Here is a 19,253-nt window from a genome sequence, read left to right on the forward strand (position 1 = left end):
ATGTGCACATTTACATATTAGAAGAGTAATTATAAACCTTTGTTATAAATCTCCACAGCTCTAATGAGAGGAGACACGAATCAAGAATGCAGAAATGACATGTATTAGGGTACCATTGTTCCTGACACTGTCGTGAGGGTTTTTGTTGTCTTTGCTCTGGGGCCTTTAATTAACAGACGGGCCCCAGCGCTCGGCGAGTTTTTAGAAGGGCTTGGAGTTGGGGGCGGGAGGAGGAGTGATCGGATCCGAGGGATCATTATGATTGTCACGATCATTATGACGAGACTTTCCTCGCTGGCAGTGGTGTGCGGCGTTGTCGTGGAAACTGTGTGCTTATTAGTAACACACTCTGTTAAGGTTACCGGGATGCTGGCCTCCCTTAGCAGCTGGCTCCCTGGTCACTCACTGGTCGCTGCACAGTGGCCTTGGTGACCCAGACAAAGAGTCGGCACTCGGCAAGGCCTGCGATGTTCTCATTCCGGTTCCCCCTCTGGCCTGCTCTCCATCTCCACAAACAGCCCATAAAACATAACGTCCGCTCTGGGGCGCTGGAGATGTTCCAGACTGAGATCTGAGTGGTGGTCGCGGGGGTGCAGAGCAGGTAAGACTCCGCTGAGCCACCACTTAAGGTTAAATACTCTACAGCACTTACCTTATAGTCAATAATTTTTTTTAAATTGCGCCCTTTTCTTATCACCTAGAGAATTGTGTCTTTCCCACAGGTGTGCACCTTACTCAGGGGATATCCAGAACACCAGAGTCAGGTGATGCAGACACCAGCCCACAGTGTCCGAGTCATTATGGGTGAAATGAGACATTCACATGGACTATCGGGTCCAGTGGAGGAAAAGGGACAGCATGGCTTTTCTCTCAAGGGGAGCAAAAGCCTTGGCCTCTGCCATCACAGGCCTTTATTGGGTTTCTCTGCCCATTACATGATGGTCCTCATTTACTATGCACAGGTTCACTTTAGGTAGTTACCTTTTATGGAAAACAAAGGAGCCAATGCTGCTAATCACATCACAGAAGAGAGATATTTGCAAATGAAACGGCAAAAGTGGTTGAACCAGTTACACTCATCCTTGGAAGGTTTAGCATGGATTTTAGGAAGTTACTTTGCAGTAAATGTCCTCAATTCAGGGCGAGGGAGTTTTAGCAAAAAGTAAGACTTATAGCAGCCTAGGTACATTGCAGGCCTGATTCCCCACAGGAGAACCTATCCATAGGCGTGGGTCCTGTGCATCTCCGAGTGGGAGCTGGGCCCATGCCATACAGAATGGTCTCCTACAGTCAGGGCAGCACCATTTAGAGGGGCAGTGCCTTGTGCCACGCACCTCTGGGTGCCCGCGCATCCTAGACTTTGTGTTACTGACTTCTCACTACTGTCTTGGGAACTCAGGGATTTTCTCCCCATTTGACAGATTGGAACCTGAGGCTCAGTGAAGTGCTGTGGCTTGTCCAGAGTCCCCTGGGGAGGGGGGATCTGAGCCCAAGTCTCTGCGACCCCTAGCCATGCTCTTTCCACCATGTGTGTGCACACCTCCTTGACCAAGTGAAATGCGTCCAGGAAAGGAACTCCAGGACATAGCACTGTTGAACCCATACCATATGGGGAAAATTAAAAAAAAAACATAAAGGAATGTTTCTCATTTAAAAAAAGATGTCATGAAAGAGTGGTGAGAGAGGAATGGGTCTCATCCCAATACTTTAAAAACAAATTACTTGCCTACACTGAAAAAAAAATGCAAATGCAGATGTCTGCAGTCTCTTAAAAATCAGACCTGGCTACTCGGGGCCCACATTCCCACAGTATACACCCTCCAGATTTCCCCACTCTCCACGCAGCCCCTTCACTCCCTAGGGGGGTAACCACCCACTGATTGGCAGTCTGGCTTCCTTTCATTCTCCTCCTGGGAACCATGCTCCAGGTCTCTGGAACCACCCCCTCTCCCACTCCTAGTCCAGCCACTTTGAGTTGGGTTGAATCCATCCCTGGCTCTAATGTTAGCATTGTGTTAATCTGTCCAAAGTGACTGGCATTAGCTGAGGTTTGGACATGACCCCATCAGAGCCAGTGAAGGTACAACAAAACTTTGATTGGAATTTGCTGGACATGAACCTATAGGGTGTAGCCTGGAGCTGCTTTCAGATATCTTAAAAGCATGTGGAGTCTTAGAATGAATCCAACATAGAGAAGAAAAGAGCCTAGTAATGGAGAGGTCCTGGTGTCCTTATTTAACCCCTTGATCAAGCTCTACCTGAAGCTTATGCTATATTCTTTATTTATGTGAACCAATAAATTATTGGATCTTTTGTTTGTTTGTTTCTTCAAAGCACAGGAGATAGTTAGGAGCCATTTGTTTGCAAGTAACAGAAAAGTCTTCCCTAGAGAAGCTCCTGGGCCAAAAGACAGCAGGAACGAGACCTAAGGTGTAAAAGTGACAGAAATCTAAATTTCAACCCAACAAAGATGAAACTTTTCAACACTGAATCATTAAGAAGTAGCAATATGTTATGAAATCCAAGTCAATGAAAGCGTTCAAACAGGTTAAAATTTGTTATCAATGTGTCAATTTTGGCATGGCATAGGTGGATGGAGAAGTTAACCCCTGCCTTAGAGTCCTTTCAGCTTGATGATCCTGTGAATATCAAGAATGGAATGCTCCTCAGGAGGGATTTCTTAAGCACCCTGAGAAGGTTCTTCCCCTACCCCTGTTATCTATTGTTAATAAATCCCAATTGTTCCTTTCACAACAATTACAATTTTTAACTTTTATTTTCAATTTAAATTTTTAATTTGAGACTTATAATTTTGCTTTCTGTCTCCCTCACTAGGCTGTCAGTTCCATAAGAGCAGAGACCTTGTCCCTTTGAATTTCCTGTATCTCCAGCACAGAGCAGAAGTCCTGCCACACAGTAGGCCTTCAATTACCTGAAGGAATGAAAGAATGAACAAGACCCTCAATGACCCTGTGCTGTCCATGAAGTCACTCAGCAAGCCCGTGTCCAAACGGAGCCCCTGAGGTCTGTGGCCACTGTTGTCTCTCTCACATTAGCGCTGTTTCAAAACATCTCATCTGTGCCATTTACTGAAGGATGTCATTTCAGTCAAGAGCATTCTGCCACCCAATCTCTAGTGTTCTCCTTTTATTGCACTGATTTGAAAGAGAAAGAGAGAAACATTGATTTTTGTTGTTCCGCTTATTTATGCATTCATTGGTTGATTCTTATATGTGCCCTGACCAGGGATCGAACCTGCAACCTTGGCATAGTGGGATGATGCCCTAACCAACTGAGATGCCTGGCCAGTGCTAGAGTATTCTTCATGTCTAGCACGCTCACCCTTGACTAGAGGCGTTTTTCTCTCCCTCCCTGGTCATCTGGCATAGGAGACAGCCGACACTTCAGGTGGCAGCACCTCCCCCTGCTCCCCCAACACCCCCACTTCCTCCACTGCATGGCTGGGCACTTAAGCTTTGCCACTGTCCTAGAAAACAGTATAGGGAAGGAAACCCTCCTTTACTGAGCACCTACTATGTTCGAGGAGCTTTGTATATATGATTGCATCTAATCCTCTCAGCCACCTTGCAAAGCTGGCACTCTCAGTTTTTACTGAACTAAGGCCCAGAGAGGCCAACTGACTTACCCAAGGTCACACAGATCTCAAACTTAGGGCTATGCTCGTTCTATTATCTTAAATTTAGTTTTCTAACATAAAACTGTGTGCGTGCGTGCGTGCACCTGTGTAGTTTTCATTTCCCAGCACTCTTTTCTGCAAATAGTGTTTCCACTCCCTGGAGAACGAGACATACCTACACACAGCCTCTAAGCTATCAGCGATTTTATTTATTTATTGTACTGAAGGAGTGGGAAATAACACGGGCCTATTAAGGATTAAGCAAATTCCAAGTAAATTGCATAAATGGGATTTTTATAAAGCCCACCAAGTAATCCTAAAACAATCAGTACATTTCAGAACATCATGAGAGAGCTGGGAGTTGCACGTGAACAGTTGTGATCGGTGGGATTTACACAAATTAACCAAACTCAAGTCCATTTGCTCTCCTATCCAGCCCAGCCTCCCCGACCCACAGACCAAACCCCAGCGCCCGAGGCAAGCGAGCAAAACAGAGACAGAGAGAGAGGGAACTCGGATGGAAACCAAGGCATTGGGAGGACTCGGCCTCTGGCTCTGAGACATCTGAATCAAGGGAACTCATTTGTCGTCAAACACTTAATCATTTCCTTCTTCTTCTCGCTTTATTAATATTTTGACATTAAGAGGGAAGAGTTGCCATGGGGTGGGGGAGGGCCTTTTCACTCTCTCACTGCTGCTCCTCGACTGCCTTGCGCAGTGCCCACTGCATATGTTCGGCCAGATGGCCTGGGCTCCCGGCAGCAGATTCAGCTGCTCAAGAACATGGCTGCGCTTAACCTCATCGGCTCCGCTCAGCTCCCGTTCGTCCCGGGGCAGGAGTGGGACGCCGCTCGGTTTAATTAGTGTGATGAGGGCTGAGGGAACGGGCCCACATTCTGAGTTTGTTGCACAGAACAAACTGGTTTGCCTTGCTCCCTGCATGATCGTTTCGGCATTCGGACGGAGAGCTGCCCTCCGCAACCATTTAGGGAAAGGGCTGTTACTACGCCTTTCCACTCCCGCGAGATGTGGGCGCTGTCCAGGGTACCAACATGGGCGGAAGTGCAGAAACTCGGTTCTTGGAAATGTGTTTCTAAACCATGAAAACTCAAAGCACGCCAACACTTAATCTACTAGAAGACTGAACTTTCTAGTGCAGGAACTCCTGCTCCAATCGAAGGCCGGGTTTGAGTGCTTCACCTAAAGCACAGCCTTCAAAGTGGGGTACACAGGAGATCCTTTGAGGCTTGGGAGGAAAATATTAGGATGTCTATTGTTTATTTCTCTTATTTTACATTTCTACCTTTTCTATGTTTTAGCATACATATATATAGCATCTAAATGACTATATCTGCGTGGGAGTGATGCTTATTTTTCTTCTGAGAGGAGCATGTGATCAGCAAAGCTTGGAAACAACAGGTGTAGAGAGATGAAGAAATCAGCATGGATTTCTGGAACTGGGGAGTCACGTGAATGGGGTGGAGGGATTGATATGAAAAGCAGTGGCTTTAGAGGTCTAGGGTCTGAGCCAAGCACTAAGCCCACTGAGGGGGAACCTCTGTCCTCCCGGCCCACTGGCCCCGACAAACCCTGCACTCCGGGCAGAGGAGAGGCAGGCTGGGCATGGGTGCACTGTCAATAATGTGGGGCTGAGCGTGGGGACAGGGAACGTAAGGAGGGAGAATGAGTGCACTCCAATATGGGGGAGCTCCTGACTCCCCTCCATGGCGGGCAGGTGTTTAAGATTCAAAAAGCTCTCTGGAGTAGGCACTGGGGTCCTCCTGAGACCGAGTCACCACCTTGAACTGGCGCCGGAGAAAACCTCCATAGCGCTTCTGGTTGTCCCACTTGAGCTTGGGACGGATGCGCCGCAGGAAGCCCCCATAGCGTTTGTACAGGTCTTCGTGGCCCACCCTATCCCCCTCCCCCACCCCCTCCCCAGCCACCTCGGAGCTCCTCTTAGGGTATTTGCGCAAGAAGCCCCCATAGCGTTTGACCTGCTCCCTGGGGTCCTCCTCATCAGAATGCAGTGTGCCAGCTTCCAAGGTGACATCATCCAGCTGGGTGTCCCCCATCAGCTCTGACTCTGACCCCTCCTCCAACATGCCAGAGAGACCCCTGAGCTTCTCTGCCAGGCTCCTGCTCAGAGCATTCTCCTCTGCTGGCGTGCTGAGGAGGAATCTGTTTTTCTCCAGCTCTTTCAGGTAGGGCCCCCTGTGCTTGGCCAGCTCGCCGTAGGCCTCTTCCAAAGCTGCCTTGCTCTCCGAGTCTTCCTTCCCACTGAGCCTAAGAGGGAAGGGGGTGAAGAAGGACAGAAGGCCCTGGCACCTCTCCCACTCTTCAGGGGGCAGCAGTGCAGCCTGGCATTCCAGGGAGCAAATCTGCAAAGGACCACAGTAGTAATGTTACTGCCATCAAGTTGTCAAAGCACATGTACCCCCTGCCCCAGAAAATCTTCTGTCCAATGTCTGAGAAAATCAAAATAAGCTGTGATCCCTGAGCCTCAGGCTACCCACTTGAATGTTTCCAGTGGTGCATAAAGGTAGGTGACTTTGTGCCCAAGTGGAAGATGAGAAAACAGATGTGGGAAAATGAAACAGCTTTCCCCGGGGCACAGGGCCACAGTGGCAATGCCAAAATCAGAAGTTGGGTCTTCCCATAGTGCTCTGCTGAGCTCAGTCGTGTCTTCCACTCCTGACTCCAGAGGGAGTGGCTGGTTCTTCCAACCTTTCCTAGGTGTGGACATGTCATAGAGCAGGACAGAAGCAATGCAGAACGGTGGATAGAGCACATGAAGGGACATTTGTCAAATCTAGGGGACAACATTGTCTAATGCATAGGAATATTGGGAGAACTCAAACACGCTGATGGTGATGGTGAGAGTGATGATGATGACAATGACGATGACAACGCAGCACCACCCTGGAACTTGGACCCAGGCTGTCTAACATCATGAGTCCTCCTGATTAACCCCTGTTCTCTCCTGGGATCATGTGTGGGCAGTACCTGGCAAGCTGTGTTCATCTCAGCAAAGAGTGGCAGAATTGTGAATGTAATACTTTGCATCATCATTTCATGGAATCACTCCCATTTTGCAGATGAGGAAACTAAGACTTGGAGAGAAGCTTCCATGGTCATGGAACTAAAAAGTAGCAGAACCAAGGCTGCATTCTGTCCACCATGCCCTTGGCAGCTCTGCTCCGGACTACCTGCTGTCACAGGACAGGAACGTGGGGAAGCGTGACTCAAAGCAGAGCCAGTCAGGCTGGGCCAAGAGATGCTATGACCCAGGAGAGGGGAGGGGTCAAGGCTTGGATTGATCAACCAGATCCTGGCATTGACGGGGGGTGGAAAGAGCTCCTCCCATGGAGGTGACCAGATTTGGAGGTGCCCATCAGCCCAGTGGTACGAAGCCCTGAAAAGTTACTCTAAGGCTGCCAACTCCCAAAGTCAGCACACCTCATGAACGATGTTCCTTTTTGCCAGGCATCCGGCTCCCTGGAAACCCGAGTCTCTGTCTCCGACCTGACTCAGCCCAGGCTGGTGAGGTGTGGAGAAGAAACGGGAGCTAGAAAACAGCAGCCCCTCGCCCCCAGGCTGGCCACGGAGCAGGACGTGCCCTGCACGGGGGGACAAGTCTGCAAGGCAGGCAGACCACTGCCCAGGCCTGCCCTCTTCCCTCTGTGGGCTCCGCACACACGGTCCCTTCCAGCCTCCTGGGGGCCCAGGAGCCTTGCCTGAAACCTACCAGTGGATTGATGGGTTTGGGCCCATCCTGGGTCTTCACAGCACATAAGGAGCAGCGGGACAGGCAGTCCGCCATGGTGGAGGGGAGCGCAAGGAGGCAAGCAGCCAGCACCAGCCCCTGCCACGCCATGCTGTCTGGGTTCTTCCTGCTGGGGAGGGAGAAAGGGAAGATAATGAGATCTGAGATTGCCTACCCTCTGGGGGGCGTGTTGAGTCTGCAGTCACCTCATCAACTCCCACTGGAGCACCCAAGGCAAGCACTCCACTTCCCACTCTACAGATGACAAAACAGAGGCCCAGAGGGGCACTGTAGGTACCCAAGGACAAGGGTCAAAGAAAGGAGTGAACACCCATTGGGTGCCTCTGCTATGTGCTAGGAGCTTTCCTACACAATTCCCATTTAATCTGCACAACAGCTCTGTGGGTAGGTTGTGCCACTGGACACAAGGGGAAGTTGAGGCTCAGAGAGGGGGAGTGATTGCAGACACTCTCTGGGAGTGTGCACAGTGGGGCGGTGGGCAAGCCAGGACTTGGCCAGAGTCAGTCATCCTTCGACATGCACTTTGATTACCCACCAAGCCAGAAGACACTCGGCCATCTGCTCTTCTGAGTTCCCTGAGGCTCCCATCACCTGCCTTTGTCCCCTGCTGCTCAGGCGGTCAGCGGGCCAGTCCTTTCTGCCATGTGAGGCCTCTGGAATTTGCCTTTTCCACCCAGCACTTCTACTCACTCTGGCGATAGCTCCAAGTTCTCCCACCCCTCCACCCCAACACATCTGCTCTGGGTTCCAGCTACGTCCAGCTACTTGCAGTCACCGCAGTGAATCTTCCAGGCCCACCTCTGGGCCTTTGCACATCCCTTCCTCTCCTCTTTGGCTGCCTATCATTTAGGTCCTTGATTAGACATCAGCTCATCCAGGCAGCTCTCCACGATCCCCTAGGCTATATGGGAAGCTCCTCCTTTGTATTATCCGAGTAACTTGTGCCCCGTCCACCAAAAGACTCCAGTATGTGCTAGTTCACTGTGTGAGACTCCAGACTTCAGTTCCATGCAGGCAGCAGCTGTGTCTTGTCTGCATCTTGTCTGCGTCCCTATAATACCCTCTCTGTGCTCCTCAGACATGCGTGCTGGCTCCTCCCTCAGCGTCTTGGAGCTTTCTGTGCCTCCGTCTGCAGGACTCTGCCCTGAGCTTCCCATGGATTGTTCCTTCTTGTAATCACATGGACTCAACATCCCATCACCTGGGCAGTGTTTGCTGAGCTCTGTGTTTAATGAGCTCTGGTCTCTCCTGTGTCACCTGCTGTGTTGGCATCACCACCTCATGATGTCCTATCATTTGATGTTTGTTGTGGTTTGATATCATTTCCCCACTGAAATGTCAGCCCCGTAAGGGTGCAGATGCTATTGGTCACAGAGTCTGCTGTATCCCAGCACCTACAGCCCTGACTACACAGAGGACGCCCACACTAAGTACCAGGCAGATGAATTAGTGTTCACAAGAGTCTGTTAAAAGATGTCCCTTTGATAGTTAACTTCCTGTAAACCAAATATCAAGACCCAAGCCATTCAAACGGGGGCACAAGGCAGTTCTCCCACCTGGAAATGGGGAGTCCTCCAAGACACCCACCCAGGGCGGGGCTCCCTGCTCCTCCTTGCCTGGCCCTTGTAGCCTGACACCTCTAACCTTGCTGTCAGGGATGGCTGTCCTCCCTCCCTCCTCCAGGAGCCCCTATCCTGCAATCTGTCATCTGCTCCTGTGTTCAGGGGTTTAGAAGCTTCTACCACATGGCCCCGGAATCCCACACTGCAGCCCGGGGCAGGTCTCCCTCCTCGGAACCCACAGTAGGCTCCCGCATCAAAGCATGCCTGACAGTGGTCCCAGCCACCAGTTATGAAGCCCCTACTGTGCTCCAGGCCTTGAGCTAAGCCCCTAAATCCATCGTCTCATTCATTCCTCCCCAGGGAAGCGGCACTTCCAGTTTGATGAATTGCTCATCCCTCAGCAGATGGGAGCTGGGGTGCAAGGCCGTCCCGTTTGACTCCCCACATGTGTGTCCTTCATGATCACAATTTCTGCAACAGGTGACTCTAACAGCTGAACCCTCCGTGAGGCCCAGAGGGCCCTACGCACAGGCCTTTGACTTGTACACTGTCCTCAGCCCACCCGCCAGCTGAGAGATGAGCATCATTGTCCCCACTTTGTAAGTGAGAAAACTGGTGCTCAGAGAGGCTTGGTAAATCTCCTAAAGCTGCAGAGCAATTAAAGGCGAGAACTCAGGGCTGGCTGCCTCTCTCTGGCAGGGCAAGGTCTGCTCAGAGAAGAAAACAGAGGGAGGCGGTCGGTGTCCATCCTCCACCTCCCTCCTGCGCTGGAGTTTCTCTCACTCCACCAGCTGCTCAGAGGATCTGGGTTCCAGGCAAGCAAGCTCCTGGAAAACAGGCAAGGCAGCCCCTGTTTTCCCTGATGCCTGCCAAGGCTGGGCTGGCCTATTACGAGATTAGCAGTGCACTAACCAGCTGGGGAAGGAAGCCTACCCCACCTGCTCACTCCTGGCCTGAGGTGCCCCACACAGCACGGCTGCCGCAGGAGGAGGCCTGATTTGAGATTTCTTTGTCCCAGGCAAAAACAACCTCAGCCTCCTGTCCTCTCACCCATCAGCTTTATATTTAATATAATAATTCTACCTGATCTGAAGGTTAACAAGCACTCAAGACGTTCTGCACAATTCTCAGGATGAGCTCCCTTCCACTCCCGGTAACCGGGGGTGTGGGCACTCCTGTCCTGCTCCTTTACAGATGAGAAAAATGGGTTAAGACCCCTGCCAAGACTAAGCTAGTAAGTGGCCCAGCTGGGATTTGTACCCAGGCAGTCTGGCTCCAGAGGTCCCCTTCACAACCGAGGTGTACTGTCCCAGCCCCTTTAATCCACCCCACGCCCCCAGCCTCCTGCTTCAACCTCCAGGGGTCCCTATCAGCCCCCTCCTAGCTCCCGGGCAGCCTTACCAGGCAGCCTTCCATTGCCTCCAAGACACCCTGCACACAGCAGCCAGAGGTCAGTTCTGAACCACCAGTCTGACTGCCGCCTTGCCTTGCATCCTTCCAGAGGGAGCCCGCCCTGAAGCAGCGGCCCACGGGCTTTCCTACTGAGAGGGGCTGGCTTTGCCCAGGGCTCACTGCACGCCAGGACCTGTGCCAGAGGCATCCTAATGTGAGGGGGCTTTACAACAGCCCCATGAGGCTGGGACTCACAGTCTGCCCATTCCACACAGGAGGAAATGCAGGCACAGCGAGTTTGTGCCATCTGTCCAAGCTCTCCCCTCCACACGCCCGCCCCCTGCAAATGCACAGCACTGACCCAAGCCCGACCACACCCACTGCAACCCCAAAACAAGCTTTGCACACACAGTTCCCTCCTCTCAGAATGTCTTTCTTACCCCGCTCATCAGGGCCCTCTCGCCTGGCTGACTCTCCCTTGTTCTTCAAAACTCAGCCTTGGGTGCCCCCTTCAGGAAGTCTGCCTGGATTAGGTGTCCCCTCTGAGCTCCCAGTCACCTGTGCTGGCTCTACCACATAATTACCTTTTTTCTCAAGAAAAGGAAGTAGAAATTGGGGGTCGGGCAGGGTCAGGTGGGGCTGAGGCCTCTGGCCTCCTCCTCCCCGCCCCGCACAGGGTCCGGAGGTACAAACCAGCCGCCTGCAGGACAGACTCGGCAGGTGGATGGCAGGTGGGTGTGGGGTGTTCTGATCCACAAAGAGATTGTTTTTTAAATTGCTGCCGATGTTTTAAAATTGGCAGATTTTTACATTTTAAAAGGCTCCATTTCCAACTTGTGTTAAAAAAATAAAAAACCTTGGAGACATCAAGCCTGTGTTCTAATCTGGCAGCAGCCAGTCACAGAGGGGGCCCAGGCGGCATGGTCACCGCTGTCCCCACGCTGTGGCCTTCCTCTTGCCTGTCCCCGTTCAGCACCTGACAGACCTCTGAGTTGCAACCCCCGGAGTGTCTGACTCGTCTGACCCCTGGGAGGAGCCACTCAAGGCGGGAGGGGCGCGCTGGTGAGAAAGGAGAGGGGCGGCCTCTGATTTCGTGCTGACCCAGAAGCGGGACCACCACGTGGTTACTGACATGGATGCAGGTGCCAGCCTGCCACTCACCACCAGTGGGGAGAGTCCCCTCACTCTGCGGTGCCTCGATTTTCTCTACTGCAAAACACAGCTAATATAACACTTCAGACGGCTGGGCTGGCATAGGAGTTAAAAAAGCAATGGTGTAGAGTATCTAGCACATAGTAGGTAAGTTACCGCTTTCCACACATTATTCTAATCCTCACGGCAACCCAGAAGTGAGTGTCTTTATACCCAATAAAAGTGGGCAAGACTGAGGCTCAGAAAGAAGTCACTCGGCTTGGAAATGCAAGAGTCAGGCTTCCTGCCCAGATCTCTCTGGGTTAAAAGGTGACTCTAATTGAGACGCATCCGCCCTGAGAGTTTCCTAAGAAACCCTGTTTCCATCCCTTTGTGAGATAAACAAGTTGCTGAGTAATGTCAGATGGATTCTGGGGGAGTGTTTTCTCCTTTGCTACGGGGATTTGCTTCAAAGTCCTACATGAGAGGTTGCCCTGCCTGCTTGCCATCTCTGATTTGGGATGAGCTGAGGAGAAAAGGAACTTGGCCATTCGTCAGTATCAGAGGTAGAAGGCAAACCCCTCGGTGGGCTCAAAGGGTGGCAGCCGGCCCGCAGACCCCACGGAGGGGCTTGCGTGGCCCCTGGTGAAGGAGGGCCTCCGGACAGCCCTCCCAGAGAAGAACCTCCACACTCCCGAAAGCATTTCCTTAGCCACTGCCTCGTGGCACCTCCTGACGGCCCAGCGAGAGAAGCACCTGCTGGCGGGGGGCGGGGCGGGGCGGGGCGGGGCTGGCGGAGGAGGAGGAGGGGGACTCTCTAGGGAGAAAAAAATTTTGGACTCTTCAGGCTTCTTAGTCACATGACCCAATTCCTTTCCATGAACCTCTCTCATCCCATCGTTTCTGCACCCCGCTCCCTCCCTTTGTGGCCGTGTTGCAATGGCCACCAGCGGCTCGAAAGCACGGCTCTGTGTCGGAACAGGTGCCGTGAGGTCCAGGCTGCCAAAAATACTTCCTGCCTGGCTCTTGACAGAGAAAGTTTGCTGACCCTCGCCTTCACTAATTTTATAACCATTTTACCATTCTAAGTATTCTAATAGTTCTAAAGCTGATCTTCTCGGGGAAATCTGAGGGGAATCACTCCCCTCCCCAAGCCTCAGTATTCTCATCTGTAAATGGGGTATCACCTTCCTCCCACGTCTCCATAAGGACCAACTAAGACAGCATCGTTTATAGGGCCACCACACAGTAGGCCTTTTTTTAAACCCAGGGCCCAGGGTTCCTTGAAAGGAAAGAGGGTTCTTGCCCTATTAGCTCCTCTTGATGATGTTTCTATATTGCATTTAGAGGGTTCGGAGGAACAGCAAGCATTTTTATTTAAAAAGCCAGCGTGGAATAATAATGGCTTGATTTAACATCGCAATTATCTCTCCAAGCACTTTATCGCATATTAGCATCCCTATTTGATAGAAGAGGAAATGGGGAAAGGTAAAAATGAAATCACTTGTTTAAGGTCACATCATGAGTCAGGAGGGAAATGCAGACGGAGCGGAGCCTCCCACACCGGGGCGTGACTCAACCGAGGAGATGCGTCCTTTCAGTGACCCTCCAACCACGCTAATCACAGCAGCCAGCCCGCAATGCACTGCCGCTTTGTGCCCAGCCCTGGGCCCCCCATGGAGCCGCTGGGGCAGGGGCTATAATTACAGTCTCAGCTTCCAGGTCGGAGGGACCAGTGAAAACCCAGCAACAGAGCACCTCCAGGGTCACCAGCACAGGCATGGCAGAGTTGAACTTCTCTGGGTCAACATAGCGTCCACTGTTTAAGGCACAGCTATGGGGCCAAACTCATTGCTCTGCATTTTATCTCAATTACTGAACTTTAATCTGTAGGGGAACCCAGCAGCCTGGGCACTCGGAGCCCCATTTTCCAGATTGGGTAACAGAGACTCAGGAAAGCGCAAAGACTGGGTCACAGCCAGCAGGCAAAGACACAGTAGATGCAGGCTTAAAGCCGGTCTGTGACTCCACTCCACAAACTATCCCCGAGGCACAGGTCTGCGTTACATGTCCATCCAGTCTCCCCACCAAACTATCTTATTCCTGAAGATAAGACTATTTCAGGAGTTTTATGCCACTCAAAAAAAATATATATATATATATAAAGTTCATCTTTGTGGGTCTCCAGTGTGCTAGCGAAGAGACACCTCCAAAAATAGAGCCCAGTGCTTTTGTTCGGCCTTTAGTGTCCTTAACAAAGCAGGGATGATCAGTTTAGGAGGAATGGAGAGTGAAGCCACCATTTAGTCCAGCAAGAACTAAAACAGAAGGCAGGGTGAGGGCTCTGGCCGGGGACCGGCCAACTCTCTCAGGCCCTTTGTTGTCCAGAAACAGAGTGAAAGGCAGCCCGCAGCTGATGGTCGCAGCTGATGGTCACGGCGGGTTGTTAACTGCGTTTTCCAAAGAATGTATTTCAAAAGCAGGATTCACATGGAACACCCACCCTTTGTTACTTGATGCAATTAAGGGACGGGGAGAAAGGGAAGGGGGTGGACCAGAGAGAGGGATGGCAGTGAGGAGACACCGGACGGGGGAGGGGAGAGACCAAAGAGAGCAGCAGAGGTGGGACTTGCACACAAAGAGAGAAGCAACACCTAGAAAATCAGAGTGAGATGAGAAACAATGTGGGGGGGGTGGTAAAGATGAGCAATAGAGGTGGAGAAAGGGTGAATGGGAACAGATGAAGAAGGTGTAAGGAAAAGGAAGGGGAGAGGGAGAAAAGAGGAGAGATGGAAACAAAATGACAGAGAGAAGGACGGAAAGGAAGTGGCCTTTGGGTCAGGAGGTTGACCTACTATGTGAACCGCAAATTCCAGGTGTCTCCTCCTGCCGGTGGACCAGAGACCCAACCACATAACAACTGCTTCGTAAACCCTTGTCGGGTTGAACTGGACTGCCCAGGGATAGGTCCAGGAGCCAAATGATGGTGGAGAAATTGCCCCCTGATGTACATGCCTGCAGCCTGCAGCGGACCACTCTGGCCAGCAGAGGCGAGCCCCCAAGCCAAAGGACGTGCCTCGTAGACTGGAGCCATTCACACCCCTCTTGCCAGGGGCATCATCTGGACCCAGAGTGGGAGGGATTAATGAGGTCCCACTTCCAAGGACCCAGCGACACTTCTCAATCTCTTGGGCCTGATCCTGGGCTAACCTGGGTGTCACCAGTAAGGTTTACTGCACACCCCAATGGCCAGCTCTGTCTTACTGAAATCGTTTCAGACCTTTGCCAAACCCAGTAAGGTTAACCAACATTTATGGGCTGAGATGAGAGAAAACGATGAGAGAAATCGGCCAGTGGGCCGCACTTTCTCAGATGCACGTTGAAATCCAACCAGCAACTATTGATCCCACTCAGATTGATGGAAGACATCTAATAAATACAACAATTGTGTGAGAATGACCCGAGGGGGTTGCCAGTGGGCGGGGGAGTCAGGGAGGATCGATCAAATCGAGAAATGAAGTCTTCCGTTGTGTGTGGAGAATGGACTGGGGAGGGGAGAGCAGAGCAGTGCCCACCCCACAGGCAGGCAGAGTAGACGTCAGGTCCTGTTTTCTGGACGCTGCCCACAAGGTGATGGAGTGAGGTGATCAAGGATTGGAACAGACTGGGGAGGAGGGGAGGAGTCCAACTCTGCCACTTGGAACAGGGAAACCTGAGCAGTTGTACTAGCATTTATTGACTACTTAGTAAATGGCAGGCATGTTTCAGCATCCCATGAAAGTCTCACACTAACCCCAGGAAGTGAATCTTATTATTATCCTTATTGTACAGGTGAAGAAGTTAATGCTCAGAAAGGCACAGCTACTGTCCCCAAGTTACACAGCAAACAAGTGGTGGGATTTGAACCCAGGACTGTCTTAGTTTTGTGAGACACATTTAGATGCTATGTGGAGTTACCTCAAGACCTAATAATGCGTTTCCATGTGTCTTAAGGGAACTGCAAATTTCTCAAAACAGCCCCAGAGGGGGTCCCTCTTTCTGCTCTGCTAAAATGTGCTGGGTTCCTCAGAAAGCACTGCGACACTCCGCCCCCAGTTGCCAGTGGATCACGGGATTTGCCTGTCACCCATCACACCTCTAGCTCACCTGGGGCAAAGCAGTGGGCTTCAGATCCCTTCAGCAAGTGCACACCTCCCCCAGGCAGCGTAACTCACCTGCTTGGGCTGCTGCAACAGCTCCCCACGCAGATCTCAAAACCTGGAGATAAATGACCTGCAAAAATAGAACAAAAGGCAAGAAGAGGTAGGATCGGGGTGGAGGGAGAAGGAAAGGGTTGGCAGAAGGAGGAAGGGGTTGGCAGATTCAATGGGAGTGAGGGAGAGCGGCGGGGAGTGGGGTAAAAAGAAAAGAATTCACGTTCTGAAACGTTTTACACTGTATCTTGGCTGGAATGCCTGTCAAATTAGAGAGACAAGCCTTGTCTATTTTACCAGCCCTTGTAAGAAAGATGGTAATGAAGACTTCGATCGTGGGAGGGGAATTGAAATCAGATCCAATAATGGGAAGAGCTTGTTTCCCCCTAAGGAAGCTTGGAGGCTTAATTAAAGAATATTTGTAAAGATTCTGCATAAAAGATACCCAGGAAAAAGTAGCAGGTCTCAGAAATTCCTATTCAACCTCAGAGTCTTCAGCAGGCTTTATTTTTCCTTCTGAAACTCACCAGCTTTTTTGCTGGAGTCAAACTTTGACATTCTATAATACTTTCTTTGAATGTGGACATCCTTACCAGGGAGCAAATGGCTTTCCCATCAGAGGTCTTTCCTGCCCGACTTCCACCCCTCTGGCTGTAATGTACACAAAAGCAACAAGTCCTTTCAAAGTGGAATTGAGGCGAAAAGCCTTGCTAAGGCTGGTTCTCCTCGCACGTTGTCACTCTCTTTCCCCTTTCCGCCCAGCAAAGCAGCTCCAAACTTCATGTCTGGGTGGAATTGTCAAGGGAAACCACTCAAACCACTACTCTGTCAGCAATTAAATACCGTCCAAAAAGAATGAAAAGGCTGAACTTGGTTGTACATTGATATACATGATTCTCGGTAAATGCCAGAGCCCCGAATCTCATTACTGTCCCCAAGCCCTTGTTCTCCAAGTCCAGAGAGAATCCCTGACCTTTAAAATCACTCTGATGAGCTAAAATCCTCACTGCTCCCACCCAGGGCGTCATCCCATTCTGCATGGGAACTGCTCGGAGGAGAATTACAGGACCGAGAAGACCCAGAGCTAAAACAGAGGGGTGGCCCCCCGGGAGAGAGCAGCCCACCTGTTTAAGCTGGGACGGAAGGCGGAGGGCAATTCCGAAGAGCAGCCTGTCTCCCACTGCTCTGTCTTTTACAAACTGTCCTCCTAACTGTAACTACGTCCGCCAGATAATTAGACCCAAACCCAAAATCCCCCAGCCCGAGCTCCCACCACCTCCGGGTCCAGAGGACCAGGCAAAACAAAACCAAGAGAGATTCCAGCGCCCCTCAGGCTGTTACCTGTGCTCTTCTTTGTCCCTGGACAGCTTCTGCCTGAGCAGGTCAGAGGGTCGTGGTAGCAGGTGGCCTGTCCAAGCCTCACGGGCCACCCGGACTCCGGCTTGGAAGGAGGTACCAAAGAGGCAGCTGTGAGCACCATCAAAGCCCCTTGGAATGGCAGTTCTGGTGCCTCACCCCCCTTTTATGGATGAGAGCCTCCCCCTGTCGCTCAGCCCTTGCTGAGCACAAGCTGCTCGGGAGCCAATGGGGAGGTAGCTCTGAGCAGTCAGAGGCGCAGACCCCAGGGCCCTTCAACTCGAACTCCCTGGGCCTGACACAATAGGCTTCGTGACAGGGGATGTGGAGGAGGCAGCAGCCGCACTGGGAGCGGGGTGGATTCTGGGTGTAGTGCTGTTTGTCACTTGAAATCTGGCCACTTCAGTCTTTGATGCATTTCCAGGAGAGTTTCGCAGAAATAGAGGGAGAGCGAGGACAGGGAGAGGCAGAGGTAGGGGAGGACAGAGACAGAGTTGGAGAAAGACAGAGAGACACTGCAAGAGAGTCGGAGAGGGACAGACAGAAGTATAGAGACAGACGGAGACACGGAGAGATCAAGAGAGGCAGAGCATGTGTCAGATGGAGGCAGAGGCAGATGGAGACAGACAGAGAGAGCGAGTCCGAGAAACAGAAAGCAAAACAGAAAGACTCAGGGAGAATCCGAGAGACACAAAGAGTGTCCAGGATGCCAGAGATGAGGGCGCCCACAAAGACAGAAACAGAGAGTCCGAGGGAGAGACATAAGGAAACCAAGAAAAAAGACAGTCCGACTCAGAACCCACACAAACAGAGAGACAAACGGACGCTGAGGCAGAGACAGAGAGAGTCCAGGGATACGGGAAGATGGGAAGGAGACGCAGCCGCCGAAGCCAGGGGTGAGGAGGGGCGTACCACCCGGGGGGCGCGCCGCGGCAACTCCATGTGCAGCTGGGGCACGTGTGCGCTGGCATGTTTTGTGCATATATTTGCCACAACCGACTGTTGATGCTGGTACAAGCCTGAGCCGGTGCCAGGCACAAGCAGCCCTGGCAGAAGTACAGCCTCTCCCCGGCAGCCGGGAGCTGCAGTTGACTTTTCTCTGGCAGCAACACAAAACGAGTATCGTGAAATCCCCCCTCAAAATATGGGCTGTGGGGTGTCTTCCCGGGCATGCCCACCCCGTGCGTCCCCTCGGCCTGTGCCAGCAGCAGCTTGAAGGCTGCACTCTTCTTGGCTACAGAGACCTTCCAGGACGTAGGAGGGTCTCGGGATTTGGAAGAGACCATGGGAGTCTCTCCTTAGTCAGCAGCAGACAAGCACTTTAAAGGTGGGAGGCATGGCCGTTTCAGAAGTCTGGCACGGGCCGCCCATGTTGTGGGCACTTATGCTGCACCAGGCAATTAGTCAAAGTTGTCAGGTTTAATCCTTCTGACCTGGCCAGATAGTGAATATTATGCTCACCTTGCAGATGAGGAAAAAGAGGCTTGAGAGCTGAGAAATTTGCACAACAGGTCACAGAAAATAAGTCATCAAGCTGGGTTCCAACCCCAGGTTTATCTGACCCAAAGTCCCTGCCGGCTCCCTCACCCCTCCTTGGGCACAAAGCCTTGAGCCCGCCCACCATGAGGGGTGGGGGCCAGGTGCTTCCTTCTCCCTTCCAGTCCCTCTACCTGTACAATGTAAGAGAGGGCTGTGCTGCATAATGTTTAAAATGTGGGTTTGATTCCCAGCTCTGCCACTCACCAGTGGAGACCTTAGAGGAGTTTTCGGCTTCAGCCTCAGTTTGCTCACCTGTGAAATGGGGATAATGATATCCAGTTCATCGTGCTTTTGTGAGGGTGAAACAAGAGGATGTGCACAACAGCACTTAACCCAGCGACAATTAACCAGGGCTCCACCCCCTTCTGTGCTGTGATTAACTACATCATCCCCTCTCTGATGCATCCCGGTTCTCTGGGGCCTCTTCCTCTCCCTGCACCAGGTTCATTCCAAGGAGGAAGAGGGAAGGGTCATTGCTGAGCACTTACTACGTTTGAAATGCTTCACGTGTTTCACTGGATCCCTACGGCAGGCAAACACGTGACATGAGTATCACAATGCATCCTCAAAACAATAAGTCAGCTGAAGTTGAGGGAGATTCCAGTCACACAGGGAGGGAGGAGGAGTTGAACCCAGTCCCATGAGCCCCAAAGCTC

General features: G+C 51.6%; 1 protein-coding gene across 2 annotated transcripts; it reads right to left on the bottom strand.

Moving 5' to 3' along the window:
• Positions 1–3,840: 3,840 nt before the first annotated feature.
• On the bottom strand, positions 3,841–17,204 carry PDYN (prodynorphin). 2 transcript variants are annotated; one of them, XM_045833351.1, is made up of 5 exons: positions 17,044–17,116; positions 15,724–15,781; positions 10,070–10,172; positions 7,386–7,533; positions 3,841–6,018 (listed from the first exon to the last, which is right to left on the bottom strand). In XM_045833351.1, exons 4-5 carry the CDS (start codon positions 7,512–7,514, stop codon positions 5,377–5,379), a joined length of 771 nt encoding a protein of 256 aa, XP_045689307.1. In that variant the 5' UTR covers positions 7,515–7,533; positions 10,070–10,172; positions 15,724–15,781; positions 17,044–17,116; the 3' UTR covers positions 3,841–5,376. The 2 variants fall into 2 exon arrangements, with proteins under 2 accessions (XP_045689307.1, XP_045689306.1); XM_045833350.1 differs by lacking the exon at positions 10,070–10,172 and having other exon boundaries at positions 17,044–17,204.
• Between the last annotated feature and the right edge of the window lie 2,049 nt (positions 17,205–19,253).

This window comes from Phyllostomus hastatus, unplaced genomic scaffold (genome assembly GCF_019186645.2).
Source record: "Phyllostomus hastatus isolate PE091 unplaced genomic scaffold, TTU_PhHast_1.1 phas_contig_17, whole genome shotgun sequence".
NCBI lineage: Eukaryota > Metazoa > Chordata > Mammalia > Chiroptera > Phyllostomidae > Phyllostomus > Phyllostomus hastatus.

Coding starts and splice junctions, on each gene's coding strand:
- PDYN (XM_045833350.1), bottom strand. CDS start 17,182: ATGGTGCTCACAGCTGCCTCTTTGGTACCTCCTTCCAAGCCGGAGTCC. Junction 15,782..17,043: donor AGGGACAAAGAAGAGCACAG/GTAACAGCCTGA, acceptor CTATTTTTGCAG/GTCATTTATCTCCAGGTTTT. Junction 7,534..15,723: donor TGTTGCAGCAGCCCAAGCAG/GTGAGTTACGCT, acceptor CTCCCTCCCCAG/CAGGAAGAACCCAGACAGCA.